Here is a 10,517-nt window from a genome sequence, read left to right as displayed (position 1 = left end):
GGCCAGCAGGGTCCTGCCCGCCCTGGCCTGGAGCCGGCACCACTCTCGAGCGACTCGGGGGTCTGTGTAGACCGCACCAGTCCTGCTCCCACAATCCCGTCGTTCTCCTGGGGCCTTAGTGCCGATCTTGGCCCTGCTCCCGGAAGCCTGTCGCTCTGGCCAGCTTCGGACAGTGTCAGGGCCCCAGGCCCTCTGCGAGCCATTAAAGCATTCTGTGAGGCGCAGAATGAGTGTGTTCCAGCCCGCGCCGCCCCGCCTTCAGGGCGGTCGCTCAGAATACACGGATTCGACGTGAAAACCGTACATGTGGTAAAGTACGTGTAATTTTACATAAAGTGACAAAACTGCCACTTAAGTGTGCGACCCAGCAGTCAGGTACATTCACAGTGCTGTTCACCACCCCTCCAATCCAGATCGGCCTCGTCTCCCAAGCGAAAACTCAGCCCACCACACCATTCTCCATTGTTCTGCTCCCTGCATAATCCCCATTGCACTTTCTGCCTTTCAGTTTCTCTCTCCTGGGTATTTCCTATCCTGAGATCTCACGGCCTTTGTCCGTTTGTGGCTGGTATCTGTCACTTAGTAGCATCTTGTTTCCAAGGTTCATCTGTGCCAGCTTCGCTCCTTTTCATGGCTGTGTAATATTCCACAGTGCAGAGGGGTGTTCTGTTCACTCATTGTCTTCATGACCCCTGGGCTGTTTCTACCTTGTGGGTACTATGAAAAGTGCTGCTGAGAGCACTGCATACAAGTCTCTGTTTGAGTCCTTACTTTTAATTGTTTCAAGTGCAGACCCAGGAGCAGAATTGCCAGATCCCATGCAATTTTTTATATTTAACTTCTGGAGGCCCCGCTAGCCTGTTCTCCACAGGAGCTGCCGTTTTCCATCCCAAGCAGCCACACATGAGGGCTTTAGTTTCTCCACATCCTCACCAAAGCCTGAGTTTTTTCTGTACACATGAAATCAAGGATCCACCATGCAGATGAAGATAGAAGACTGTACAGAACGGGGAAGGGGGACGTTACCAGACCCCTGCAGTGAGTCCTGGTCTCCTGTGAGCCACTACAGCACAAGGCGAATTAATGAATTAAGACAGGAAATGAGACTTAGAGAAGCAGCTGAGCTTTGGGCCTCATCGGTGCTGCTCTGGCAGCAAGGACAAAGGCACCCAGGCTCGCCACACCTTTATTACATTGGGAGTAACAGGTGACTCAGAGGGCAGCAATAATCCTAGGACAATGAGGAACTTATGCAGATGAAGACCCTAGGGGGACAAAGAGCTTAGGTTGATTAGGAATCTGTCCCTCCCCAGGTGAAACCTTTCTCTTACTGCTTGGTTCTTAAGGAACCAGGACGTCTTCAGCCATGCAATCCTTCCCTGGAGCTTCACAGCATCATGGGACCATTGAGGTCTTAGCTGTGACCGGAAGCAAAAACGGCTTTATGTCTCGACATGCCATAGCCGGGCTGTGGGCGGGAGAACTAGGCCTAATCACAACTTAATTGTGAAATGATTTTTCCCCAAAATGATGTAGACTTGCTCTCAACAGACACCATTTCTGCAGCCCAGGATTCTAGAAATGGTGAAGAGCCTGAGAACCAGGCCGGAAACTTCCTGTGATTCCCCCAGAGCAGGCTGGCTAACTCAGGACCTAGAAACAGCCCAGGGTCTGCAGGTGGATGTTAGAAATGACACTGTCACCTTGATGGAGCAGCTGATGAGGCCGTAGTGGCCCAAGCCCACGGATCCTGGGCCACTGCCTTCCCTTCCGTCTTGAGCTGGGGAGATGCCCGGCGGGAGGAGGTGAGAGCGGGGGAGCTGTAGCAGCAGCCCTGGCATAGAGACCTCAGTATTTCTTGCCCAGCCTCGCCCCAAACTGCAAACATGAAGTGTAGCAGACATGCTGACCTCCCTGAATTCACTTTCCAAAGGTCGACCAGGATGAGCTCGGGTCTAATGGAACTGTCACGTCTGCCACTCGGCCATTTACAACACCCTCTCGCCAGCACAAACAGAGCAATTACGTGTCGCGGACCTTACAAGATCCTGAGGTCCCCACAAGGGGGAGACAGGCACAGCTGAGTCCAGTTATTTGAAAAAAGGGAGAGATAGGCTGGGTCCAGTTGCAAATGCCTGTGATCCTGGCACTCAGGAGGCTGAGGCAGGAGGATCACCGAGAGTTCAAGTTCAACCCAGGCTACATACACAGTGAGGCCCTGTCTCCTGCCCCCAAAAGAAGGGTTCCTTAGAAAAATTTGAAAATTTGCACTTCCTAGAAAGCCAGTGTGAAGACAGAATCCAGGTGGTTTTGAAAGTGGCACTGTCTCACAGGTATAAATGGCACCGAGCCACCCCCTTGCAGAGGGGCTGGAATTCCGGGAAGAACCAGCCAGAGCACGCTGGCGTTTAAACCTTCATGACACCTGGACTGACTCGAGCCCCCTCTAAGTAGAGGGTCAGCACATGGCAGGCTGTGGCAGGGACTGGCAAGCGGCAGGCGGAGGTGGGTCTTGTTCACTGGGACATCCAGGAGCTCCCCAGGAGTGGGCCCAGAGAGGGATCCCCACTGTGGGTCCTTGCCCCTCCCCACTGACCGGAGCCGGGCTGGCCGGCACTGCACGGATCCACAGGGTCATCCTCCGCATGGCTTCCCCAGGGTGGCAGCCTGCAGGCACCCGGTCTCATTTTTCATCTATTTTTCCAATGGTGGGGAATCGCAGTCCTGTCAGTTCCAGAGAAGGGCGGTCACGACATAACGAGGGAGGCTGCTGGGCAGGCTGTCCCAGTCCCTCCTGGGGATGAGCAGGAGAGAGGGGGCTAAGGCCAGGTGGGATGGCTACGGGCCACACCCCACCTTGCAGCCCGCACAGCAGGAGTCAGGTGCTTCTTGTCTGTCCTGTTTTCACTGTTGGCTCCAAAGCCCTGGGAATGCAGTCACCACCTGGCACTGCTTTCCCCTCACTTGTCCCCTGGTCTCCAAAAGGCCCTTGATGTTGTTTCTCTAGGTCACTTTGTCCCCTCCTTGGGACCTCTGCCTGGCTGGTTGTGTAGGCAGCTTCTTGTCACTGACAGAATTCTGGGAACAACTTGAAGGAGCAGAGCTTTGCCTTTGCTCTCGGTTCTGCAGGGTTCAGTCCATGGCCAGCTGGCTCCACTGCTGTGGGCCCGTGTGTGGCCAGGTGGGAACATCAGGGCAGAGAGCGCAGTGAAGAAAAGGAGCCAGAGACGAGAAGCACCCTTCCAGGTGACACCCAGCTCCTGAGAGCCTCAGCCATGACCTCATTGATGGGTTAAGGGTTCGTCCATGGATGAGTTCACAGCTGACTGTGCTGTTAGGAGTCTGGGCCTGATTGGGGGCAGTCACTGGGGCTCGACCGCCTCTGGGGCATCCCGTACCCGGCTCCTCCCCTCTCTGCTTCCTGGCCACCAAGAATTACCCAGTTTTTTCCACTGTGTGCTCCTGCCATGCTCTTTCTGCCTTGGAGCCAGCCAACCGTGGACTGAATCACCCAAAACCACGAGCCAGACTCAGCCTCTGCTCCTTCAAGTTGTGCTGAATGTTGTGTCCTAGAGACAAGAAAACTAACACACACACATTCACACATGGCCCCAGTGTTATAAAAATCGACAAGTTTGTCTCCTAAGCCTTGTGGTTCAGCCTTCACAATCAAAGTGAACACAGGCCAGGCCTGCCATTGCACACGCGCGCACACACACCGCAGGCCAAGGTGACACTCCACCACAGGTCCCTGTAACAATCTCTGATCACCATCCCCATCTACCACCCTGGACCCTCCCCACCCACTGCCAGGGTCGAGGAGGCCACCGGCCACCCAGCCCTGCCCACACAGACCTGGTCACCAACAAGAAGCACACTGCACCTACACACGTGTGTGCACACATCCGTGTTTATTGAATAAAACTCTCCGTCGCTCTTTTCCGCATGTACTTATAACCTAGAAGAACAACTCAAAAAGAACAATTCAAAAAGTATCTCGCTGGGCTCAGTTTTAAAAAGTATAAAAATAAACACTGGGATTTCTGAGAGATGTGAACGTGCTGGGCTGAGGACACACCTCAGGCAGCCACAGCCACGACAGTGGAAAGTGCTGATGGCCCTGGGGGCCCACGGGGACCGAAGCACCTCCACACACGGCCCAGCGGCCCCGAAAGTGACACAGGCAGGGATGGAGTGCTTCAAACGCCCATGGCCCCAAAATCAACCCCGAAGACACTTTAACCGTTCAGAGGCCACAGAGTGCAGAGACCCTAAGAAAGCGTCAACCCAGGACTTCCCGCGGGCGGCAGGCTGGAGTGGGACCCTGGACCCCAGGAACCGTGCTCCATCCGTGACACTGTTTGTGAGCGATCAGCCCCAGGCCCAGAGGCCACGGTGACTCCAGTGTCAGCTGAGACTCGACGGGGCAGGGACCATCCAGGGCCCAGGAGTGCAGAAGGAGGCGTCACACCTTCCAGGGCGACAGGGCACCCAGCCTGACGAGGCTGAGACCACCTCGCTGCTTGGGTGGGCTCTGACACCGGAACGCCAGCCGTGCCACAGCCGTGCCCCATCCTCTCGGGCAGCAAGACCTGCGCTCAGCGGGCCGGGCCACGAGGGAGCCCAAACGACCCTCCGCTCTCCGGCGCCTGGGGACACGTGGCCCAGCCTCCTCTCTGCAGCGGGACAGCGCCCTGAGGAGCCTGTGATGCACAAACGCCGTGGGTGCCCAGGGCCAAGGGCACGGCCTCAGAAGCCCTGCAGCTCGGGGATGTCTCGATACAGGTCCAGGGTCTCGGGATTGGAGAAGGCCCCGCGATGCTCCACCGCCTTCCCGGCCAGGACCTCCTTCACCGCCACCTCCACCTTCTTGCCGTTGAGCGTGTACTGTGGACAAGGAGAGAAGCAAACAGCACAGCTCACACCTCCATGGGGGACCACGCACACCCTCAGCGGCACCATCGGCCACCTGCACCCTGAGGACCCGGCGCCGCCTGGACCGAGAGCAGTGGTGAGTCTGAACCGCGACTCACCGGCAGGGGCCTAGTGGCCACGGAGGACACACAGGGCAGACCCACTTCACACCTGGGACCCATTCACGCCAAGGCCCAGGACCAGGGCCACTCCGAGCACTCCCTGCACCCTCCCGTCCCCACACGGCCTCTCAGGGACACCACGGGGCCACGCAGGCGGACGGGCAGTTCCACCCCGAAGTCCAGCAGGACGGTCGCCTTGGGCCCTCAGCCCGTGATCGCAGGATGAAGACGTGGCCCCTTCTCAGGGTGCAGAGTCCATAGAAAACCCAGAGCACAGGCCTAGCCCCAGCAGGAACCCCAAGGAAGGTCCCCTCGGTGTGACTTCCGCACTGGGCCAGGGCTCCTCCAGGTGAACCGCTCCGACCACGACGGACAAGGGCAGCAGCCGGCTCCTCGTCTCAGTGTGGCTTCGGCCTGCACTGTGTCTATTTCAGGGCTGCACTTCTGCCCCACGCCACACTACTTGGCGAAGCCCACGGGTGCTGGCCCTGCTGGTGCGGCCCGAGGGCCTCAGCAAACCCTGGGGCCTCCAGGTCTCTGCCTGCCGGGGCAGCCTAGCCTTTTCCCCTGGTCAGAGCCTCAAACTGCCATGGCCCTCCTCAGAGGGGCTCCGCTGGCTGTCACGGGCGCCGGCCCTCCCCGCACTCCTCACCAGACGCAATTAAGATGCATTCCTTGGAAAAATTCAGCGACACGTGAACCAACCCAGGAGCTAGCTAAGCACTGGCTTCCAGGGAGCCTGTCACCCAGGCCGTCACCACCCTCACCCAGGACACAAACATCCCGCGTGCTGCATGCCTCTGAGCTCCTGGAGACCCTGCCTGGCTGCTCTGGGATGCGGGCAGGTGGGCACAGCTGGTAGCTCACCCTCAGGGCTCCAGGGGACCCCACGCCTGCAGGTGAGGGAGGAGCACCCGAGAGCCAGTGTACGAGGGCCGCTGAGCCCCAGCACGGTGCCGCCACACTAGCAGGTGCGCTGTCTCTGGCCATCTCAGGGCGGAGCAGACCGAGGCAGGACACCCGGCAGGTACAGGCCAGCCAGAGGGCGGGCGTGAGCCAGGGAAGGGGCGCCCCAGTGCCCAGGGCAGCGGGGACCACACCACAGGCTCTCACTATGGACCCCAGGCTAGTCTCAAATTTGTATGGATCCTCCTGCCTCAGCCTCCGGAGTGCTGGCATCATAGGCCTGCACCACCACGCCTGGCGCCTCTGGGTCCTTTCATTCTGCCCGTGCCCATTCCCTCCTGGGCAGGGCAGGGCATGGGGGCTCGTTCCCCGAGTTACAGACCAGACGCGGGGAGGGTCCCGCCCACACAGCCGGGCCCCAGGGGCTGCTAAAAGTGCAGACAGCCACTTCCCTCGCCCACAGAGGCCTGGCTCCGTCAGCTGTGACCCGCCCAGGGGCTCCTGCCCACCCCGAATCGCACCCGACCAGGAAGACCCCGACAGACCTCACGCTGCTCCCCCAGGCGCCCCAGCAGCCCCTTCTGGAAAAGTCTGGAGGACACAAACCGAGCGAGCAGAGCAGGTGACCCTGCAGGCTGTGCCTCCCAACCTCTGCCTGCAGTCTTGGAGGGGAGAGGACTCTGGTGTTGCTAAGCAACATGGACACAGAAGCGAGCTGCTCAGCGCCCAGAGCACCCACTGGGGCTCATGGTGATGCCAGGGCCTTACCGGGATGCCCTGTGTCTCCAGGATGAGGCTGGGTACGTGACGCGCGGACAGCCCCAGGCGGATGGCGTCGCGGATCCGCTTGACCAGGTCGGGCCGGAAGGCGTGGCCGGAAGCCATCTTCAGGAAGAGGATCACGCGCTCCTCGCCATCCTTGCTGTACTGGGGGACGCACAGGCTGTCCCCCACTTCCTCAAAGGCCTCCACTGCAGACACAGGAGGCGGCGCAGGGTCACAGGAGGCCCGGAGCCATCGGCACAGAATCAACCCAGCAGGGGTGGGGCTTGGGGGCACCGGGCTGGACAGGGAACCCACGTGCTGTCCCCCATTCCAACAGTGCCCATGGCCTAGACTGGAGGCCACCTGTGGGCCAGACTTACTGACGCATTAATGACAAGGAAAAAAAGGAACAGGGGCCTGGAGGGACAGAAGCAGGGCCACGCTCAGGCAGAGGGTCAGGTTGCTCCACCACGGCTGTGGGCAGCCACTGGGCAGCTGAGCCTGCACCTGTCCCTGCATGGCACTGGGCAACCCTCGGCACTCCCGAGCCCTCTCTGTGCTTCTGTGTCTTCACTCATAAAGCCTAGACCCACCGAGCTCACCACAAGGGTGAAACGCTGCGGGGAGGGGTGGCTAGCGAGCCCCGGCCCCTTCTGAGGCTTGGGAGCGGCGGTAGTACGGCCTGGTGTGCTCTGGGAAAGAAGCCATGCACTCGAGTGCCCGCCTGCCCAGGCGTCAGCCCTGCACCCGAGAGGGCCTGGGGAAGACGAGGGGACGCACCTACCGATGTTGTAGATCTCCGAGCTGCCAAAGCGCACTCCATTGGGGTTGAGCGTGCCGTCGCTGAGGGAGACAAGACCGTGAGCGCAGAGCAGCGGTGGAGGTGACCCTGTCCCCTCTTCCTCACAGTGACCATGCAAGTGACAGCCAGGGGCTGCAGCTCTGCTGCGGCCACACTCCACCACCCACTGGCACCACCGTGCCACCCGGGAGTGGCACAGGAGAGGGGCGACAGTCGCCAGGAGGGGTCTCAGGCGGAGACCTGTGCAGGCCGAGGCTCAGAAGCAGGAAAGGGGTGGGGACAGGCCAGGGAGGGGGAGCCAGGAGCCCCAGCAGGAGCAGGCGGGTGCTGGGAAGAGGATGGTGACCTCACAGGAAGTGACTCACGGGAAGTGCCCACCCCACATCTGCAGAAGGGGAAGCGGCGCCTGAGCCTCACCTGCGGCCCAGCATGATGATGCCACCCGTCTTGGGGTTGATTCTACAGTAGTCACCGTGTGCCCAGACACCTGAGAAGAGGCACAGCACTGGTCACCCCAGGGGGACATGGGGACAGGCTGCCTGGACAGCGACAGACATGGCCAGAAGACAGTGCAGGGTGGTGGTCAGTGAGGGCACTGGAGGGAGGCTCTTCCTGAGGAGGAGTCGCCAGGGCTTAGGAAGGAGCCGGGAGGGGCAGCAGGAGCAGCAACTGAGCCGGAGTGAAAGCAGTGGCCAGGGCAGGAAGCCACTGCTGCAGCCTGGGCACTGCGCCAGGCTGAATGGAAACCCTGGCCCTGGGGACACAAAGCCACCCAGCAGGTGACGGGGCATGGAGGGCAGGGGAAAGGAGGCAACCCAGACACAGCACTGCCTTGGCCATCCTCCCGGTCAGCAGGCCCCACTGCCTGCCGCAGGCCGAGGGACCCAGCGCACTGAGCAAAGGTGCAACCCAGCTGTGCGGTGCCTTGGAAGCCACCTGCTGCCACCTCAGACCAGGTGAGCCCAGGGACTCCTGTGACCTGGGAGGGGAAACTGAACAAACCCAGCTTCCACGTCACATCCACAGCCCCGGCCCAGCGCCAGACACTCCCCCTCCATGCGTGCTGACTAATACCCAGCCCCCCTGGGCGCCACCCTCCGACTGCCAAGTCCATCACCCACCGCCTCGGGAGACACACGACCAACCACCAGGGACGCCTTTGTGACTGTGACAGAAAGTGACCGAAAGGCCAGTTCTCCAAGAGCACTGCTGCAGATGACAGTCCTCAGGCAGAGAGCCCGACCCTGGCGTCCCTCTCGGGGGCGTTCTCTACGCCTGGAGCCTGGGTGAAGCTGCAACACAGCAGCCTCCCAAGGCCTCAAGGTGAGGGTGGCGGGCCCTGTAACTCAGGCCTGGGAGACGCCACGCGGGTACGGTGCCTTTCACACGATACAGCAACAGGTGAGGCCGGCAGAGCAGTGGGAAGGCAGAGCGGCGGGAAGGATCGTGGTGAGTCCCGCTGCCAACCAGCACCTGGCCCTTTCTGACTGCACGTGCAGTTTATGCAAAACCCAATCACCTTTCTAGAGGCCGCGGAAAGCCGCCAAGCACCTCATATAAATAACTCTGGGACAGGAGGCTCCTGAATTAGGGATTACAGAGCAGCGGGGATTCAAGGCTGCTTATTTCCAGAGGGAGATAGGAACCAGAGCTTTAGATAGAAGACAGCCCACCCGGGGCAGGCGCTCTTGCAGGGGACAGGCGGTGTCAGCCTGCCCGAGGGTGACCCAGCTGCAAACCACTGTCTGCAGGAGACTGGACATCGTGTGGGGACAGGAGGACAGGAAGGGGCAGCTGGGCTAGGGTCTCCTCACCACTGCTTCCCCCAGAGCAGGAGGCAGAAGGGGACCTGGAGTGGCCTCCCCGCCCCAAGGGAACCCAGTGGTCCTGGCAGGAGCCACACAGGGAGGTCCGACTCCACCCAGGATGTGGCAGGCACGACCAACACCCACATCAGCCCCGGGCAGGAGGAGCCAGCAGCAGCTTCCGGGCCTGGGGACCCAACCACCGGGACAGAGCCAGGCCGCCTACCCGGGAATTTGGAGAAATATGCCTTCCGGTACTTGCTGCCGTTCTCGTCGTTCCAGAAGTGCGTGGGCTGGCAGGGGATGGGCTTGGTGCACACCAGCTCCCCGCTCTCGCCCCACACTGCCCGGCCTAGGGGGAAGAAGCCGAGGTCAGCACAGGCACGTGCACCGGCCCGGTGTCCTGAGAAGGCCCCGCCGGTGCAGGGTGCCTGGGGCGAGCACTCTTCGCTCCCTGTGACTCTGTCCCACATCTCCCCCGAGCACCAAGTTCAGCACCTTGCTGCGCACCTCAAGCCGGGGTCTGAGCCCCACCCTCGCTCCTGTGTTGCTCTGCCCTTGGTCAACTCACACGTGTGACCCAGGAGCACATCTCGGGCTGAACACAAGTCTCTCCCGCACGCGGAGGTGGTGCCCAGTGTGCTGTGCTCCAGGTCCAGACATCGTTCACCCCACCCTGGCCGAGCCGGGAGCTGCCCTCCCTGCTGGGGAAGCTCGCTCTGCCCCAGGCCCAAGAGAAACGAGAAGAGGGCAGAGGCAAAGGGACAAGGGACCTCAGGGAGCAAACCGCCCTCTGCCGGCAGGAGGCAGCCAGCCCGGGCTTAGAAAGGTCAGGCAGAGCTCTGGGCAAGGTGGGACATGGGCCACCCCTGCTGGTCTTCCCTGAGCCTCACAGACAGGGTGGGCCTGATGCCCCACTGGCTCGGGCAGGGTGAGGTGGCAGCTGCGGTCAGGCTCTTTCAGACCGTGAACTTGCACATCCCAGGCCCTGCCGGGCGCCGGGGCACAAACAGGCTTTGCTGTTCACAGTGCATGGCCGGGAGGGGCAACAGCAAAGGCTGCTGGGGACCAGCAGAAGCCATACCCCGACCCCTGATGGCCCCTCCCAATGCCAGGGAGTCAAGGCCCGCGCAACACCGTTCGTCCTCCTCTCTCTCGGCCGGCGGGGAGCCCCATGGGGGTGGCAGTCAGGGAATGAGGCTG

At 61.0% G+C, this 10,517-nt stretch overlaps 1 protein-coding gene across 3 annotated transcripts in view; it reads right to left on the bottom strand.

Annotated features, from left to right (window-relative positions):
- Positions 1–3,892: 3,892 nt before the first annotated feature.
- Positions 3,893–10,517, bottom strand: part of Aacs (acetoacetyl-CoA synthetase) — a 31,188-nt gene continuing 24,563 nt past the window's right edge. For 2 of the 3 annotated variants that reach the window (XM_087198475.1, XM_087198476.1), the window contains 5 exons: positions 9,541–9,666; positions 7,927–7,996; positions 7,492–7,550; positions 6,711–6,913; positions 3,893–4,887 (listed from right to left, as the gene is read on the bottom strand). In XM_087198475.1, the coding sequence (XP_087054601.1) occupies positions 4,750–4,887; positions 6,711–6,913; positions 7,492–7,550; positions 7,927–7,996; positions 9,541–9,666 (596 nt within the window). In that variant the 3' untranslated portion in view covers positions 3,893–4,749. Of the gene's footprint in view, positions 4,888–6,710; positions 6,914–7,487; positions 7,551–7,926; positions 7,997–9,540; positions 9,667–10,517 lie in introns of all 3 variants that reach the window. The other variant, XR_015446300.1, reaches the window with a different exon arrangement.

The sequence above is a fragment of the Heterocephalus glaber genome, unplaced genomic scaffold (assembly GCF_053883595.1).
Source record: "Heterocephalus glaber isolate CG9 unplaced genomic scaffold, H.glaber_assembly_v1.0 deba00001687, whole genome shotgun sequence".
NCBI classification, from domain to species: domain Eukaryota; kingdom Metazoa; phylum Chordata; class Mammalia; order Rodentia; family Bathyergidae; genus Heterocephalus; species Heterocephalus glaber.
This window is presented reverse-complemented; position numbering and strand designations above follow the sequence as displayed.